A 19934-nucleotide genomic window follows, 5' to 3' on the forward strand; every position below is an offset into this window, starting at 1 on the left:
ACTTATTTTCCATAAGTAGTCCATGATTCATATACCGCTGAACTTAGTACTCCCTAGACTACGTGCATGCATAATATGAAGTACTTTTACTGTGTACTTTTTGAGTAATCCTTTGTCAAAGTCCTTAACAGATCACAAGATCAAGAATATTTCACCCAACTTTGATGTGGAATAAAAAAAACTTATTTTCCATAAGTAGTCCAAGATTCATATACCGCTGAACTTAGTACTCCCTAGACTACGTGCATGCATAATATGAAGTACTTTTACTGTGTACTTTTTGAGTAATCCTTTGTCAAAGTCCTTAACAGATCACAAGATCAAGAATATTTCACCCAACTTTGATGTGGAATAAAAAACTTATTTTCCATAAGTAGTCCAAGATTCATATACCGCTGAACTTAGTACTCCCTAGACTACGTGCATGCATAATATGAAGTACTTTTACTGTGTACTTTTTGAGTAATCCTTTGTCAAAGTCCTTAACAGATCACAAGATCAAGAATATTTCACCCAACTTTGATGTGGAATAAAAAAAACTTATTTTCCATAAGTAGTCCAAGATTCATATACCGCTGAACTTAGTACTCCCTAGACTACGTGCATGCATAATATGAAGTATTTTTACTGTGTTCTTCTCGAGTAATCCTTTGTCAAAATCCTTAACAGAGGATAAGATCAAGGATATTTCACCCAACTTTGATGTGGAATAAAAAACTTATTTTCCATAAGTAGTCTATGATTCATATACCACTGAACTAAGTACTCCCTAGACTACGTGCATGCATAATATGAAGTACTTTTACTGTGTACTTTTTGAATAATCCTTTGTCAAAATCCTTAACAGATGACAAGATTTAGGATATTTCACCCAACTTTGATGTGGAATAAAAAACTCATTTTCCATAAGTAGTCCATGATTCATATACCGCTGAACTTAGTACTTCCTAGACTACGTGCATGCATAATATGAAGTACTTTTACTGTGTACTTCTCGAGTAATCCTGTGTCAAAATCCTAAACAGAGGATAAGATTAAGGATATTTCACCCAACTTTGATGTGGAATAAAAAACTTATTTTCCATAAGTAGTCCAAGATTCATATACCGCTGAACTGTGGTATTGCTCCCTTTTTGTTAAGTAAAAGATCAGAGTATTTCCTCTGACACTGTGTAAATCTGAAACTTGGATTCATGAGTAGGTGTTTTTCCAGTCATAACACCTCAACTTGAGAATTGAGTTGACCATCAGCCAGCAGACGTTGACTGTGGTTGACTAGGAGCAGAAGAGAAGAGAAGAGCTGAGATAGATTTGCCAATCCTAGCTGACAGTAACATCAAGAAGATGGAGCACCAAAAGATCCCAGGGCTGGGAGACCACAGTGACAAATATGTGACCTGTATAATGCAGGTAAAGCAGGGGAATGAGGACACAGTCTGTCTTGTTTCCTTTCCAGATTGCCTCTCTGTATGATTTATGGGTAACACTTTACAATAAGGTACACAAAATTAGAGTAGTTACTGAGGAACTAATGAGGAACTAATGAGTAGTTACTGAGGAACTACGGTACACAAAATTAGAGTAGTTACTGATGAACTAATGAGGAACTAATGAGTAGTTACTGAGGAACTAAGCTACACAAAATTAGAGTAGTTACTGGGGAACTAATGAGGAACGAATGAGGAACTAATGAGGAACGAATGAGTAGTTACTGAGGAACTAAGTTACACAAAATTAGAGTAGTTACTGATGAACTAATGAGGAACTAATGAGGAACGAATGAGTAGTTACTGAGGAACTAAGCTACACAAAATTAGAGTAGTTACTGGGGAACTAATGAGGAACTAATGAGGAACTAATGAGTAGTTACTGAGGAACTACGGTACACAAAATTAGAGTAGTTACTGATGAACTAATGAGGAACTAATGAGGAACGAATGAGTAGTTACTGAGGAACTAAGCTACACAAAATTAGAGTAGTTACTGGGGAACTAATGAGGAACGAATGAGGAACTAATGAGGAACGAATGAGTAGTTACTGAGGAACTAAGTTACACAAAATTAGAGTAGTTACTGGGGAACTAATGAGGAACGAATGAGTAGTTACTGAGGAACTAAGTTACACAAAATTAGAGTAGTTACTGGGGAACTAATGAGGAACTAATGAGGAACGAATGAGTAGTCACTGAGGAACTAATGAGGAACGAATGAGTAGTTACTGAGGAACTAAGTTACACAAAATTAGAGTAGTTACTGGGGAACTAATGAGGAACGAATGAGGAACTAATGAGTAGTTACTGAGGAACTACGGTACACAAAATTAGAGTAGTTACTGATGAACTAATGAGGAACTAATGATGAACTATTAGTTAATGGTCAGTTCTTCATTAACTCATGATCAAATTTCAGAGGAGTAGTTACTGAGGAACTAATGAGGAACTAACTATTAGTTAATGGTCAGTTCTTCATTAACTCATGATCAAATTTCAGAGGAGTAGTTACTGAGGAACTAATGAGGAACTAACTATTAGTTAATGGTCAGTTCTTCATTAACTCATGATCAAATTTCAGAGGAGTAGTTACTGAGGAACTAATGAGGAACTATTACTTAATCATTACCTACCCTTTTTGTGTACCCTACAGTAAAGTAAGACATCAAAATGAGTAGGTAATGATTCAGTACTCATTACCTACTCATTTTGATTTCTCACTTTACTTTAGGGTACACAAAAAGGGTAGGGAATGATTAAGTAATAGTTAGTTCCTCATTAGTTCTTCAGTAACTAGTTAGTAACTAGTTAGTTCAGCGGTATATGAATCATGGACTACTTATGAAAAATAAGTTTTTTATTCCACATCAAAGTTGGGTGAAATATCCTTAATCTTGTCATCTGTTAAGGACTCTGACAAAGGATTACTCAAAAAGTACACAGTAAAAGTACTTCATATTATGCATGCACGTAGTCTAGGGAGTACTAAGTTCAGCCGTATATGAATCTTGGACTACTTATGGAAAATAAGTTTTTTATTCCACATCAAAGTTGGGTGAAATATCCTTGATCTTGTCATCTGTTAAGGACTTTGACAAAGGATTACTCGAAAAGTACACAGTAAAAGTACTTCATATTATGCATGCACATAGTCTAGGGAGTACTTAGTTCAGTGGTATATGAATCTTGGACTACTTATGGAAAATAAGTTTTTTATTCCACATCAAATTTGGGTGAAATATCCTTAATCATATCCTTTGTTCAGGATTTTGACAAAGGATTACTCAAAAAGTACACAGTAAAAGTACTTCATATTATGCATGCACGTAGTCTAGGGAGTACTTAGTTCAGTGGTATATGAATCATGGACTACTTATGGAAAATAAGTTTTTTATTCCACATCAAAGTTGGGTGAAATATCCTTAATCGTATCCTCTGTTAAGGATTTTGACAAAGGATTACTCAAAAAGTACACAGTAAAAGTACTTCATATTATGCATGCACGTAGTCTAGGGAGTACTAAGTTCAGCGGTATATGAATCATGGACTACTTATGGAAAATAAGTTTTTTATTCCACATCAAAGTTGGGTGAAATATCCTTAATCATATCCTCTGTTAAGGATTTTGACAAAGGATTACTCAAAAAGTACACAGTAAAAGTACTTCATATTATGCATGCACACAGTCTAGGAAGTACTTAGTTCAGTGATATATGAATCATGGACTACTTATGGAAAATAAGTTTTTTATTCCACATCAAAATTGGGTGAAATATCCTTGATCTTGTCATCTGTTAAGGATTTTGACAAAGGATTACTCAAAAAGTACACAGTAAAAGTACTTCATATTATGCATGCATGTAGTCTAGGAAGTACTAAGTTCAGCGGTATATGAATCATGGACTACTTATGGAAAATAAGTTTTTTATTCCACATCAAAGTTGGGTGAAATATCCTTAATCATATCCTCTGTTAAGGATTTTGACAAAGGATTACTCAAAAAGTACACAGTAAAAGTACTTCATATTATGCATGCACACAGTCTAGGAAGTACTTAGTTCAGTGATATATGAATCATGGACTACTTATGGAAAATAAGTTTTTTATTCCACATCAAAATTGGGTGAAATATCCTTGATCTTGTCATCTGTTAAGGATTTTGACAAAGGATTACTCAAAAAGTACACAGTAAAAGTACTTCATATTATGCATGCATGTAGTCTAGGAAGTACTAAGTTCAGCGGTATATGAATCATGGACTACTTATGGAAAATACGTTTTGTATTCTACGTCAAAGTTCGGCAAAATATCCTTCAACTTTCCCTCTGCAGTCTGACCCATAGTCACCGCCAGCAGCTCTTCAGAGCCGTTGCATTACGATTACCGTAAGTGTTGGTAGATTCGCGCACTAGAAAAAAACGTGCGGCTGATTTGACCAAGCAAAAGCGAACCACGGCTGGCTTGACCGCAGTTGGAATTAGGGGGTGGTCGACTGGACGCACGCTGATCGCCCATCTGAGGAATTTTCAGGGGCTGGAAAGCCCTGCTGCAGAAAGTCAGACGGAGAAAGGAGTCGGACAACTGTGTGACAACATGTATAAAGTTGTTTCCTCTCTCAGAGGCCGGTGTGCAGTTTTAACACGACAGTCCTGCTTTCGGTCCTCTTCGGCCAAAATCCACTTGGCAAGTGGTGAGTTTTAGCGAACGTTAACTGACGTTAGTTGTTGTCTGTTAATGCTGCTTACACAGCCTGAAACTGGGGTGAGTTTAGGTTAGCTTTGATGGTTGGCACTGTAAGGTAATGGACAAACAGTTGTTGTTAAGTTTTAGCCAATAACATTAGTTCTTTCAGTTAGCAAAGCCCGACTAAACGTAGCAAATTGCCCAGTGTTAGCCAGAATGAACGAGAGTGAACCCACAAAGCTGCCAAACGTTAACTACATTAGGTAGGTGAACGTGAACCTAACACTGCTTCTTACTTCCTCAAGTTAATGCAGGTGAATACAACAGTGCAATAAATCCTGCCTTCATGAAGTTTATAATGTTCAGTTTGAACTATTTTAGATTCAACTTTATGTGTGACGTGTGTTTTATTATTCTTTCCACCCCAGTTATATCATTGGGTATGCTAAATAACACTAACACCTGTCAGTGAAATGCAATACAGCCGAACCTGTACAGTCAAATCAGAACCTCTCCATCTTATTGCAGGACTGTTGTATTAGACTGCATTAGTTTTAACTAGGTGTACCTAATAAAATAATACATGTTAACATTAGAATCATTGTAACATTTCCACTGCAATGTCTCTGGTTCATTACTCAAACAAGGCATGTGTTACAGGATGACCTATGAGTAACTACATCAGAAAAGATTGCAGCTGTATATGTCATTGCAAGAAAATAAGGTGATCTTAATGTTGTAGAATGTCAGCCAGGGTTTACACTGATTAAATACAGACTGTCTGGCTTTAATGAAGTAATAATAGCATTAACACTATTTATTATATGTGTCTGTAGATGATAAGGGGAAAGAAAGATGAGAGTTGAGAGACCTCTGAGTAAAATTTTAGTGACAGGTTGTTTCACAAATCAGTCCCAAATGTCACATGAAATGTCATTAAAGCTTTGATCAGTGGTAGCCAAGTAATGCAGTCAGCTCATGGGGTTCCTCAAAGAATAAATGTCCTTTACCTCGCTGTTTAAAGTTTATTTGCAATTATTTGACAGGTGCATTATGTCAGAAATCAGCCTTCAAACACCCTCACGCAGATGTCCCAGATATGCCCCCATGCAATTTCATGCCAGAGGAATACACGGTAAGAAAGAACAATATCCTGCAGGCATACAGTGTGTCTGTCTTGCACAGTTGGGTCCAGTATTCTGTCATCACTGAAGTAATTAACATAAAACGTAGACACTTGCTGGTTATGACATTGACTGTAACTCCTGCCTTGTGTATTCTTCTGCCCAGGGTATGTCCAAAGAGCGGATGATGGAGATTCGCAGACAGAATTGCAACCCGATGATCATGAAGGTTACCTATTATAAGAAACCAGTGTTTATCCACCAGGGATACATGCAGTGGCTGTGGGATGTGGATGGGAGGCGATATCTGGATCTATTTGCTGGTGTGGCTACTGTCAGTGTGGGCCACTGCCACCCGTAAGGTCCTTTTTCTCTGCTGTGTCACACAGTGGTAGTAGGCTTAATTCTTAAGCACAGTTCATAATGTTATAAATATATGTTCTTATATCTGAATCCTGAAATCTGTGGGTACAGGAAGGTGACAGCAGCCGCGGAGCACCAGTTGAAAAGACTCTGGCATACTACAAATATCTACGCCTATCCTACTCTACACGAGTACTGTGAGAAACTAGCTTCCTACCTTCCAGATCCTCTTAAGGTACCATGGTAAAAAAAAAAAAACATATATATTATAAGTATGCATAAATATGCATAATTAAAATATCTGCTGGTCTTTGTTTCCTCATCCAGGTGATCTATTTGACTAACAGCGGCTCAGAAGCCAATGACCTGGCTATGCTGATGGCTCGCCTTTACACTGGCAACTATGACATCATCACTTTCAGGTACAATCATTATGTGCTTTATGATTGTGTAAAAAAAAAAAAAAAAACTGTAGCCTATTTGAGAATACAGATATTTTTTATGTTAGTCTAACAGGAATGCTTAAGAAATTACACCGTGTAGGAGTAAGTAACTACTTTTTTAAATGCTAAAGACTCAAAATTCAAGATTCAAGATTCAAGATTGTGGTATTTTTCCCTTGGGAAATTTCTCTTGGACATAAAGGCTGCCACATAAAAATACGTACATGGTGCAGAACCTGGCGTAAAGTGCCTAGCACACACAAGTGCAGACATAAAGTGTATGCCCCTCATTTTACACATTCCTTTTGTCCTGAGTTTAAGAGATTCACTGATAGAGTGATAGGGTTTCTATACCTATTCATGTATCTCCTCCTGTAAATAATTGGAACCTTGTAGCATCTACCTGATGGGATTCAGATTCAGATCAGTTATCTAAGTGTCATACACCACAAGATGCCAAGCCCATATGGGCTTACACGACATTACAAAACATTGTAACAAGAACAGTAACATCATGGTAAAAACCATATCTTTATAATGTCAAACATTAAGTGTGCTCATATGCAGTTGGTAAGCATTTGACACAAACCCAGCTAAACTCAAGTGTACATTCATCAGACATGGAAAACAAATCAGGACATCATGCAGACAATTTAAGGAAAAGCTTGCATCTGAGATTGTGACAAAATGGACAGAAGAACAGAAAGTGTATTTCATTTTCGATCTTTCTCAGGTCCCACAGGTGACATTTTCTATTCTATTTCTATTTGGGAGCAGTTTGTATTCTTATTGGACAGGCAGATGTCTCACATGTTTTTAGTAGATTGTCCTTTTTCTGCCACTACTGTTGGAACAAAAATCAATCAATCAATCAATCAATCACTTTATTTATAGAGCACTTTTCATACATAAAATGTATCACAAAGTGCTGTACATTACAGAACACAAGCAGGAAAGGGTCAGGGGGTACAAAATAAAATACAAAATGAAATACAAAACCCCACCCACCCACTGTCCCAGCCCACATTTAACACAGACCCCCCCCCCCCCCTCCCGTGCGCGTGCGCACACACACACACATACACACACAAAAACACACTCTCTCACACATACAGGGACACCCAGTCAGGACTCAGCAGGTCCTCAGGTAGACTGTTCCACAGATGGGGGCCATAGTAATGAAATGATGCCTCACCGTATGTTTTGGTTCTAACTTTGGGAACTATTAAAAGACCACTACCTGAGGACCTGAGGGCTCTACTGGGCTCATATGGTAAAAGCAAATCAGATAAATAAGAAGGACCAAGACCATTAAGAGATTTATAAACTAATAAAAGAACCTTAAAATCTATTCTAAAAGATACAGGTAGCCAATGCAGAGATTTTAAAATTGGGAAAAAAATGGAACGTTCCATGACACAGAGACAGGGGGAGTACGCAGTTTGCTTAAACAACAGATTAAAAAGATGAAGAGTCCAGCTCATACTCAGAAGTACGAAAAAATATTCTTTGTGAAAGTGTGTGTTTACATTACATTCATGTAAACATTTAGCTTGTCACACATTCTCTAGCTTGATTTAATTATGAACATTCTCCTAAAATCTGTCCTAAAGTTTCTGATTGATTTTTCTTTTTCAGAGGATCATACCATGGTGGCAGCCCACAGACCATTGGTCTTACTTCCAACACAGCGTACAAATATCCCATTGCCAATGGTTTAGGCTGCACAAATGTATGTATGCATTAATATATTACAACACTACACAAGAAAAGCATTCAACTGAAGATGCACATTAAAATGTGTATTCTAATGAAGGTGAATAATATTGTGACATAAATGGTCAGATGCATTTGATATATAAACATCTCACAAAAGACAGAAGGGCAACTGAGTAGTGCACTTCAAACATTGTTTAAGGCCTTACCTCTTCGTGCTTATATTCTGTGCATTAAAGCCATAGTCGGAAACTTCTATGAAAATCCCTTATTGTCAGATTTGCTGAAACTCTATATCTACACAGTATTACATCAAACAGAATTCACCCCATGTGAATGAAAACAACCGATCAGAGCCAAGGAGTTTGTAACACAGCTGTCAGTCATGTTAATAAGTCCATGAGCTTCAATCAGACTATTAAACTAATAGGGCTGCCACTAACGATTATTTTCATTGTCGACTAATCTGTCGATTATTTCTTCAATTAGTCGACTAATCATTTCATCGAAAAATATGTTAAAATGTTGAAAAATGTCAGTCTGTCTCACCCAAAACCCAAAATTATGTCATCTAATGTCTTGTTTCGTACTCACACCAAAGGGTTTTAGTTCACTGTCACGGGAGAGTGTGTAAAGCTGCCAATATCTGAACATAAGAAGCTGCAGTAAGAGTATTTTGGGGTACTTTTATAGTGCTTTTCTATGAAAAATGACTCATGATTAGTCGACTACTGAAACAGTCACCGATTATTTTAATAGTCGATTAGTCATTGATTAGTCGACTAATCGTGGCAGCCCTATAAACTAGGCAGTACTGATCAGACGTAAATCAAAATTCTGTTACTGAATTCCCTGTTTAATGCCTCAAGCGTTAAAATTTTTGTGTACTGTTTACCTGTAAAATGCAAAAGTTGGTCTGGGGCCGGGTCCCAAACTCTGGGTCCGCAGCTTGTCTACTTCAATCAGGAGAGACTCCTGAGAGAAAAGATCATTTATTTACATGTGCACATAAGTATGAGAACTGTGAGGGAGGGGAAAAGGGAGCTGAGGAGCTAGACGTGAAGAGGAGTGGGCTTTGAAAGAGCTTGTCCTGGGCTCTGAATAAGGTGACTGGAAGTGAATGGGGTGGAGAAGGGCTATACGATTATGCTTATAATGACAGCTGACAGGAGCAGAGAAGAACAGTGATTTAAAGGTTGGCAGCAGCAACATAAGTGGCTGCAGAGATTGTGGCAAAGTTCGATTGGCTAACCAGGAGAGGGAACACCCATAGTCAGCTGATTGGTTGAAGTGGTGGGTGTATGATAGAGAGATAGTTGTGAATGGAATAGCATAAAGAAAGTCTTCCTGATTGAACAGTTGCATTTACCTTACTTGTGTAGGCCCGTAAGCATTTCCACGTTATCTACCTTGGCCCCCCTTGAAAAAAATTCTGGACACCCCTTCTTTAATTGCCTTATTATGTTTCACAGCATTTTGCATTAAACCACTTCTTACAGTTTCCACATACAGTATATCTGAAATACAGGTGAATAAAGCTGTGGTATTATTCCAAGTACCATGATGATTTCTTCATGCTGCGTTCATTATGACTGTCGCTGTCAGGTTGATCTAGCTGACAAGGTTTCTGCCCAAACAAACAGACCATGTGTCCTGATGTGTTCGGAGGTCTGTGGGGAGGAAGCCACTGCAGGGACTCTCCTGTGCAGACTATCAGAGAATGTAGCTGTGCCCAAGGTACAAAAACACACGCACCCATGGCTCAACACACTCACACTGCTCTCATAAACAGAAAGAAATATGACCTTTGACTGTCAGATTAGGCATCACAACCCCTCTGCAATATTCCTACAAAACATTAACCCTACTGTATTTAATGTGTTGAGGTCATGCACAGTGATAAACAATGATTCATGCTGGAGGTTGTGTGTGTGTGTGTGTGTGTGTGTTTTTAATTTTGTCAACTTTTGTCAGTTTAACCCTACAAACGAGATAAAAGTACTGAATTTCCTGTATAAAGTTCAAAGTCTCCCAATGTTGATCATTTACCTATCTTAACCTTTTACCATTTTCCAGAATTTGAGCTATACAGTATGCCTGTGTCTCAGTTAGGGAGCCTCCCTGGAAATGATTAGTATGTTAGCATACCTACATGTCTGTTTACACGAAACACACAACCGTTATGGTTATATGATATCAGTATTAGTCAATAACTGCCGCTGTGCTGTGTGTGTTGTTGGCTTTTATGGTGGTGGGCAGTTTGAGAATTTTTTCATGATATCTTTTCATAAATAAAAAGATGATCTTGTGTGTAAAGATGAGCATTATTGCTTAAATTTTCTTTTTGTATAGATATGCTAATGTCTAAATTACTTGACATCATGTTGTTCTCTCCCACAGGTCATTGCATGGCACATGACCAATACATTGGACAGCTCAAGGAGACATTTGCTACCAGCGTCCCAAGTAGAATTGCTGCTTTTTTTGGAGAGCCGATCCAGGTATTATATTCTGTTGTGGAGTATTACAAGATATATAGTTTTAGAGTCAACATGTCATAAATGTTTTTGGATGTCTGATCTGTTGCTCTGCCACATTGAATATCAACATTATCAACTGTATGTCTTTATAGTAATATTAGCCAATAGATTATGACGACCGACATCTTTGTTATTGTATCATCCTCGTTCAGTGTTTTCTCATGTTCAGTGTGACTGCTTGTATAAATGAAGATTGGTGGGATGTGAATGTGTTTGATTCGCACAGGGAGTCGGAGGAGCTGTGCAGTACCCCAAAAACTACCTCAAGGAGGCTTACAAACTTGTGAGAGAGAGAGGAGGGGTCTGCATCGCTGATGAGGTTTGACGCACATTTTATATGTCTTAAATATTTTTGATGGATTTACTGTTTACAATTGAAAAAAACAGTCATTTGACCCATTGCTAATACAAAAATATAAAAGTGAGACACCTACTGCTCATAGGACAAGTCAGTCATTGAGTTGAGTTGGCTTATTACTTATCTTTACAGAATTACTTGTCTGGCAAGATAAGGATTTCTGCACATATGAGCTTACAGTTCCACGACAAAGTTACTATATTATGTCCAAGAGAAAGCCATATAAAGTAAACACCATGTAACATGGGTTTATGTGGTTTATTTCCATCTTTTTAGCCCATCTGAATAAAAAAATTAAATAAACGTATCAATATGTTTTGCACGTGACAGGTCCAGACTGGATTTGGGCGAACAGGAAGTCACTTCTGGGGTTTCCAAGGGCATGATGTCATTCCTGATATGGTTACAATGGCGAAGGGCATCGGTAATGGATTCCCAATGGGAGCTGTTGTGACGACACCAGGTTCGTTGAAAATCTGCTTATATGTTTATAAAGTAAAGTTTAAGAGAGTGTGAATGTTGCTCTTTATTATTTCCACTATGAAATTGGCAGGATGCATGGAAAGAGATCAGGTAAGCGGGTTTCCCAGATGAGGATGAATCATAAAGATTTATTGTGTGAGTTGAGAGTTTGGACTCAAGGTCAAAGTCAAGGTCAAATCAACATCATAATTTAAAGCAGCAGTTAGTGGAGGTGTGAACTTGTTTATTCACGTGTTTTCCAGAAATTGCGGCCTGTTTTGCAAAGGGGGTTCACTTCAACACCTTTGGAGGAAACCCTGTGGCTTGTGCCGTTGCTTCGTCAGTGCTCGATGTAAGAATTCATCAGGAGAGCAAGCTCAATTTGATCAAAACTCAATGTGTTTCTGCAAATCATTATTGTAGCTGTATTTGAAACACTCCATAACCACAAAAGCACACTGAATTCAAACACAACTTTTTTTTCTCCCTCAACAGACGATCAAAGAAGACGGCATACAGCAGAACACTCTCACTGTGGGCACCTATCTGTTGACAGAACTGGCAAAACTCAGAGACAAGTATGAGATCATCGGTGATGTCCGTGGAAAGGGGCTACAGATCGGTGTGGAAATGGTCAAAGACAAGGTACTGAGTTTGTAACAGAAGAGACACTCACCTCCCCTCATCTCGCATACTTGAACATGTGTGTGTTGTCTGTGTCTGCTGTGCTGTGCCTCCCGGGGGCATGGTTCAGCAGTGCCCCAGTTAACCATTAGCAGGAGCAGCAGTGACCTTCTGTAATTTTTAAGAGAATAATCTCAGATGCGGTACGTGTCATACTGACTTCAAGTTCTGGGCCTGTATTCACAAAGATTCTCAGAGTCCTCTCAGAGCTCCTAACTTAGCCTAAAAATTCCTCGCAAGGAATCTTAGCTTAAGAGTGATTCAGGAAGTTTCTGAGAGCAACTCTGAGCAGGAGGAGACAGAAACGTTTGTCTTAGTAAGCAGGTGTGGTTGACCCCGTTGCTAGATATGACGTTGTCTTCTAAAAGCTGTGATTGGTTGTTACCAAAAAAAGAAAAAAGAAAAAAATGCGCCCCTAGTAATGAATGGACAGTGAAATCAACTGATCATAGAACTTAGACTGTAGGCTACTAAGAAATGTGTAATCGTGAAAATAATTTTATGCCATGATGATGAAACTCAGCAAAATTAAATTAATTGTTACACAGCTTTAAAATGTTTGAACGTACCTCATTCACATGCCGATTGTTATAGCCTATTGATCTGCTTATTTTTATGTTTACTCGCCATGCTGGTAATTTTACTACTTAATCTGTTTGATATTAATGGTGGACGCAGACTCAGCTGTCAGCAATTACTGTGAACAACGAATGAAATGGAGAAAAAAAGAATGAGAAAGCCGAACTGGACAGAAGAGCAGTGCCTGCTGTTGGCGCAGCTCGTGGAGGAGAACAAAGGAGTTTTAAGAGGGAAATTCGGTCCCAGGATCAAGGCACAAGGGGAGAGGTAGACTTGGGAGCGCATTGCCCGACAGATCAGTGCGTCGTTCCCTCTCCTTTTACGCACAAGCGATGAGTGTGAGAAGCACTGGTACGTGCTGCAATCCAAAGCGGGCGTTACTGCGTTACTACGCTGGGTGGGAAAAGTAAGCCAATCCCTGATGAGGTCAACCACAAACATTATCCCTGCACTATCACGTCAGTAGCGTCTTATTAAAACACTGTCGTTCAATATACAGAGAATATCTCTCCTTCCCCTGTCTTTCCGCCATCTTCTCTGTTTAAGACACTCTTAAGGCCAAAACACACCGGCGGCGTACGATGCGCGTCAAAACAGCCACCCCCATTATTTTCTATTTACAAACCCACACCGCCGGCGGCTTGATGCGTGTTGACGTGCCGCGCCGCGGCACTTTACACTATTGTCTTATTTTTCCAGCGTTGCCGCCCTTGAAAAAGCACTATTTTGTACTTCCTAGCCTAGCGGACTGGAGTGTGCAATAGAAATCTGGTTGACGCCCCGCAGCGCGACGCTTTTTGTGTGTGTTGGAGGCGGCACTTGACTCGCGTCAATGATGCCGCTGTCATATGACGCCGCCGGTATGTTTTGGCCTTTAGGCTTCTTAAAAGTCCTCCTCTCTCCTCTTAACAGTTTTTCACCTTAGGAGCTTTCTTAAGGCCTAAGATGCTTTGTGAATAACTTTTATCTTACCAAGGGAAAATTCTAAGAAATTCTAAGTCATTCTAAGAAAAATCTTAGAATTCCTCGAATTCTAAGATTTTTCTTAGAATGACATCACTAAGAGCTACTTTTAGTCTTAGGATTCTTTATGAATACGGGCCCTGACATGTATTTTTAAACTGTTGATGCTGACAGATGGAGTATTTAAGAGAGAGAGCCAATAGAAACTCACTCCGGAGTAAAAATTCAAATTTGGTCTAATAATTTGCGTCTAATTTTGGCCAGTGTTCCTGTGAGCTGTTATTGTTTCTCGTGTGTTCATGGTATAATACAGACAATCAGAGATCTCTGGCTTCTGATAGTCTGGGGACACTCCTTTCGACAGTGTGTTTAACACACTGGCGAAAACGGCCGGCAACAAAGCAACGCCTCTTGCATTTTTGAAAAGGACACGCCCTCCTGGAAATGTGCGCTCCCCCTTTTCTCAACCGCAAGGAAATAAACACAAAGAGAGCTTAAAAATGGATGTAGAGAGATTTAACTCTGTTTTATCAAACATGTGCTCAGTCCACAAGATTGTGGAAATGAAGGACTTACAGTGACTTGAGCCATTTTGTACTGCTACACGTGTTTCTAGTCGGACTATGTTTACGAGCACAAGAGTTCAGCGAGCCACCGAAGGACTACCCTGCGGATTTACTATTGGTTCTGCAACGTAGGGAGTTTTTTGAAATTGTATCCGCCCATCTAAACACAAAATCTGGGAGAAAGTCATCAGTCTTTAGTTAAGCACAGCGTCTAAAGACTGACTTGTGAGTCTAATGGTATAATGGTTTGTGAGGTTTTCCATTTGCTACATCCAGTGACGGACTGGGACCAAAAAGAGGCCCTGGCATTTTTGACACAGAGGCCCTATGGCAGCGCATCGGCCAGCCAGGGGTGAAAAATTTTCATATTATTTTACAAAAAAATATGCATTTTTACGTCATTTTAGATCATCAGTTCCTTATTTGTGAAAGAACAGGCGTGGTGTCTCATATCCCCCCTCCCAAATATTACTAGGTACTATGGTTGATGATTTTACACATACTAACATAAAAAACACTACCATTGGCAGAACGTTTCAGAGCGCCACAGAGACACAGACTGTTCCACAACTACCATAGAAACTCACTCACTCACTCACTCACTCACTCACTCACTGCCTTGATGCACAATAGAAGAGGAGATATACAGACACAGTCATTATGAATGATAAAATTGATTTGTGGCTTGCATGGGAGCATGTGGAAAGCATTCTGAGAATGCAGAAATTCAGAACACACATCACGTAATCAACTCACTACAATTGCACTGGTACAGTAGACAACAATGCACAGCACACAAGATAATAAGGCAGCAGCAGAACCCCCATACATTAAGGTACGTTCAAAGGCCAGACTAATAACCTCAGTTAATAATACTAGCTCTATGTCTACCAAAACACAAAAATCTGAAATCAAACACCACACAACTTCATCCTTAAGGCTTAGCCTACTTCCACCATTAACCATAGGCGCCCCCTCTTGGACAGAATACAACACAACCAAATTATAACAACAGAAACATAAATCTTACACCAACCACAATGCATATTACAATAGCTTCACCAAAACATGAAAAGAGCACTGCATAGCCACAGTGCACATTTCAGTAGTTCTATCAAAAGCACTAGTTACAACAGAAACAAGAAGGACCCTATGTAATTCAAGATTCAAGATTCAAAAATAATCAATACCGGCACTGGATGATAAAAATACATAGAGGTGCACAGTACCCAATGCACAATGCACAATACACACAATACAATTCATAAGGATGTGTTTAACAATCGCACAGCAGAGGGGATGAAAGACTTGGAAAAGCGATTACCCTTACAAGCAGGTTGGGCGTAACAATGCCCTGAAGGCAATAGTGAAAATTCACCTGCTAAAACATGCCCGGAAGTACTTAGAATGCTGTGTGACTTCCTCAGAATCTGTTGCTCCCATAGAGCACCTAGGTCTCTCTGCTTAAGTCTGATAATCTACTATAGTGTTATAAGCCATAATAAATGTTACAGCAGCCACAATGCATATTATAATAGCTTCACCAAAACATGACAAGAGCACTGCACAGCTAGGGTATAAAAATAAATATGTGTCTCTCAGTGTCTTCTTTTAAATCTCTTCTTACTCACATTTATCGTATGGTCTTTTCTTAATTGATGGTAATTAATGATTGTAACTCTTTTTAAATTACTTGATGTTTTATTGTTTTATGTACTAATTGTTTTAATTGTGTAATTGTCTTTATTGTTAAGCACGTTGTAACTCCGATATGAAAGGTGCTATACAAATTAAGTTATTATTTATTATTATTATGTCTTACCTTTAAGTAGTTAGCAGGCTGCGAAGGAGTTTGCTCTTCTCTGAGGCAGAGGCCGTACTGCTAGCTGCACTTGCTGCAGAGGTGCTCGGTCTGTCGCCGCCGAGTAAACACTTTTTTGTAAATAAATCTGATATTTTAGCATACTTTTCACTCTCCACGAGCATAGCTTTCCTTTTGTTCTCTCTTTTTCTCCGCTCCACCCTTCTCCATCCATCTTTTCGTGCCTCGATCCATTTTCTTTTCTTGTTGTGATGTTGTCATTGGCATTGAGTACGTTACCCATCATTCATTTGTCACTTGTCAGATGTCAAATGACATCGCTTAATGATCGCGAGAAAATGCTTGATGACCAAAAACACTTTATATCACCGGTAGCCCCATTTCACTCATATTTATTTAAAATTATATTTAGGCTACTACTTATATGTATATTGTGGCCGATAAAAATGTTTTGGGCCACCAAGAGAAGATTTATTTATTTATTTTTAAATTTATTTATTTTTATTTTTTTGGCTGGCGGCTACAGGACCATGCGGCCGTTCTGGCACTTGCCCAAATGCCAGATGGCCAGTCCATCACTGGCTACATCCCAGATTTTTCAATGTTTAAGACTGCTGCAATTTAGATTGATTCTGGCAAGGAGAATGATCTTTAAATGCATGATAGCAACCACAGGATAACTGTAATGGCAGCCGAGAAGGAATAGCAGTCAAATGTAGACATACACCAAGACTAACTGAAAGGATTTAAAGCTACAGCCTCAAAAATGAGCATCACATTGATTAAATACCTCTAACTGTCTTAATAACAACAATGGCACCCTTTGGGTGTCCCTCAAAGAGAAACCACTCAATTTTCTATGTGAGAAATACCAATGGAGTATTAAGATGTATAACCTCATAAGCTAATTAGCAATCAGAGGTGAGGTGCTTATTGAACACAGGCAGTCACACCGTGTTCATATAGTTAGTTGCTTAATTACCATGGTTACTGTAACACATCCAGCCTCATTTATCCTTTACCTACTCCCTGTCCACAGGCCAGCAGAGAACCGCTGCCCTCTGAGGCTATGAACGAGATCTTTGAGGACGTCAAGGACATGGGAGTCCTGATAGGAAAAGGAGGAATCTATGGACAGGTAGCAGCACTCACCTTCTTTTTACCTTTAGTGCTATTTGTTTTGGTGTGAGTTGGTGTGTGTTGGAGATATCAGTCATAGAGATGTCGCTCAGTAGCTCAGTCCATAGGGACTTGGGTTGGGAACCGGAGGGTCACCTGCTCAAGTCCCTGTCCGGACCAAATATGGAGCGTGGACTGGTGGCTGGAGAGATGCCAGTTCACCTCCTGGGCACTGCCAAGGTGCCCTTGAGCAAGGCACCGAACCCCCCCAACCGCTCGGGGCGCCTGACCAAGGCAGCCCCCTCACAATAATTCTCTCAAATATGATAGAACTAGTTGGCACTTGGCTCAAATATCAAATATTGGCTCAAATATCAAATATTAATATATTAAATATAGATTAAATAAAATAAATGATCATGATATATATAAAATGATAAAACACTACATAAGAGCCAGACAAAATAGATGGGTTTTTGGTTTATGATTAAAAAAAATATGTCAATATTTTTCAGATCCTTTTGATCCTCTGTCCAGCAGCTTGGAGCATAGTGACTGGAGGCAGCATCGCAAAATGATTTTGCTCTGTTAAAAGATGTAATTAGGTGAGATTAGATTAGAAGTAATGTGTTATAGGACAAGAAAATCTGTGTCCCATACTCAGGAACCAGAAATAAACATTGCAGTAGAGATTGGTGTGCCACACTAGCTTATGTATTCAGTGCAATTCAAAAATAGACTGTCTCAGGTACATTATGCAAACAAGACTTGAAATGATGATGTAAGACTTAAGGCATCAAATTAATAACAAAATAAAAAATTGCATAGATATAATTCTGCACCCACTGCAGTCAAATAGTCAAATTATCAAATTTGTAACATGAGTGATCAAATGAAGGGTGTATCGTCAAAATGTAACAAAATTTCTCCAGCAGATAACAGCATTTATTTTTTTCAAAAATATCAATTATATATCTGAGTTCTGGTCAGACTGGGGTAATCAAGTTGTATTTACTGTGATACATGAGGTGAAGGTATTAACCAGACTGTAAGATGATCAATCATTGACAAGATAATTCAGAATGGAAACATCAGATACAACCATAATGTTTGCTCAAAGCGCCAACAAAACAAAACAAAACATTTCCAGAAATCATGACCTGATTACTCAAGATAATCCACAGACCTTGTTAGCAGTTTTATGTTTTCTTTCCTTAACTACACCCGCCAACTGTATGACCACACAGAAGAAACATGCATCTATTGCTAGCTCACTTAGCACCACTGAGCTAGCTATTATAAAAGCTTAGCTGAGGAGGACATCTTTAATGTAGATTACATTAGATGTACATTTTTGCATTGGACAGTTTCATGTATTAAGCAGCCCATCTGCGAATAACAGTGTCAGAAAAACACCATTTTTTAAATGTGAAACTGCTTGACTTTGTGTTTTTACCAGGTTATATCACCTGGTCCATTTGTTTACGGCAGAAAGAGACCTCTGCAGGTATTTTGGCTCCCAGTTAAAACTTCCTGAGCAACGAACACTGAAAGAATTATAACCAGAAGAAGTTTCAGCTGGTTGCAATCTGCAATCCTCACCACTAGATGACACTAAATCCCCCTAAATCGTACACACTGGACCTTTAACATATGTATGTCCCAGAAGTGTCCAAAGTGCCTGCTCTGCCTTTACTGTGTGACACAGAACAAAGCATGGAATGCTCTTTAATGTCCCCTCTTGTTTCCTGTTTTTCTCGGCACTTCAGACCTTCCGCATCAAACCCCCGATGTGCATCACAATGGAAGACGCTAATTTCTTCCTGGCAGTTTTTAACAAGTCCCTCCACAACTACATGGAAAAAAGATGAAAGTCACATGAAAGTCAGTTGGATGTCATTGTTCTAAGGACCAAAGCTGGAACCCCTTTCAGCAGTGAATTGCATTTTGTACACCCTTTAAAATGTTCTACATGTCAGTATCAGTCATTTATACTACCTCTGCTGTTGCCTTTTTAATAGCAATTTTAAAAGGGACATTTAAAACTATGTTTAACTGTGTATTAATTAGAACACTTTACATAACTCACTAGTTAAATGAGAAAATAATATTGTAAAGTGCCTTTCTAACAACTGACTTAAAGTTCATTTTGCCTGTTTTGGATCTGTTGAATCATGCTGGGATATAACATAGGCCTATGATTGTAATTTCTGGATACATGATTCGTTGCTGATTATGGATGTGAATGTTATAATAATAAATCTGAGCTTCAGGAGCAACCATTTGTACTTGTACACATTGTTAACACCGCCCCCTGTGGGTATTAATTTTCTGACAACCTGCTGCTCTCTTCATCAAAGCACAGTGACACTTACCACACATCAATCTCCCACTCACTTCAGAGTGAGGTAGGTGTCTTCTCTGGCCTCCAACAGGAAAGAACCAGCACCAACCACCCAAACACATCTGGCCTTCTTTCTCACCTTGGTCAGTGAGCATGTAGTGGATATCTAGTAAATCTC

At 38.9% G+C, this 19934-nt stretch overlaps 1 protein-coding gene across 1 annotated transcript; it reads left to right on the top strand.

Annotated features, from left to right (window-relative positions):
- The first annotated feature begins 4395 nt into the window (after positions 1–4395).
- Positions 4396–19691, top strand: LOC125905649 (alanine--glyoxylate aminotransferase 2, mitochondrial-like). Its single transcript, XM_049603772.1, has 14 exons — positions 4396–4680; positions 5720–5808; positions 5964–6154; positions 6272–6395; positions 6488–6582; positions 8242–8335; positions 9963–10056; positions 10720–10820; positions 11086–11178; positions 11548–11680; positions 11943–12031; positions 12175–12324; positions 17333–17431; positions 19182–19691. Exons 1-14 carry the CDS (start codon positions 4584–4586, stop codon positions 19281–19283), a joined length of 1551 nt encoding a protein of 516 aa, XP_049459729.1. The 5' UTR covers positions 4396–4583; the 3' UTR covers positions 19284–19691.
- Positions 19692–19934: the final 243 nt, after the last annotated feature.

Source organism: Epinephelus fuscoguttatus, linkage group LG18 (genome assembly GCF_011397635.1).
Source record: "Epinephelus fuscoguttatus linkage group LG18, E.fuscoguttatus.final_Chr_v1".
Lineage (NCBI taxonomy): Eukaryota > Metazoa > Chordata > Actinopteri > Perciformes > Serranidae > Epinephelus > Epinephelus fuscoguttatus.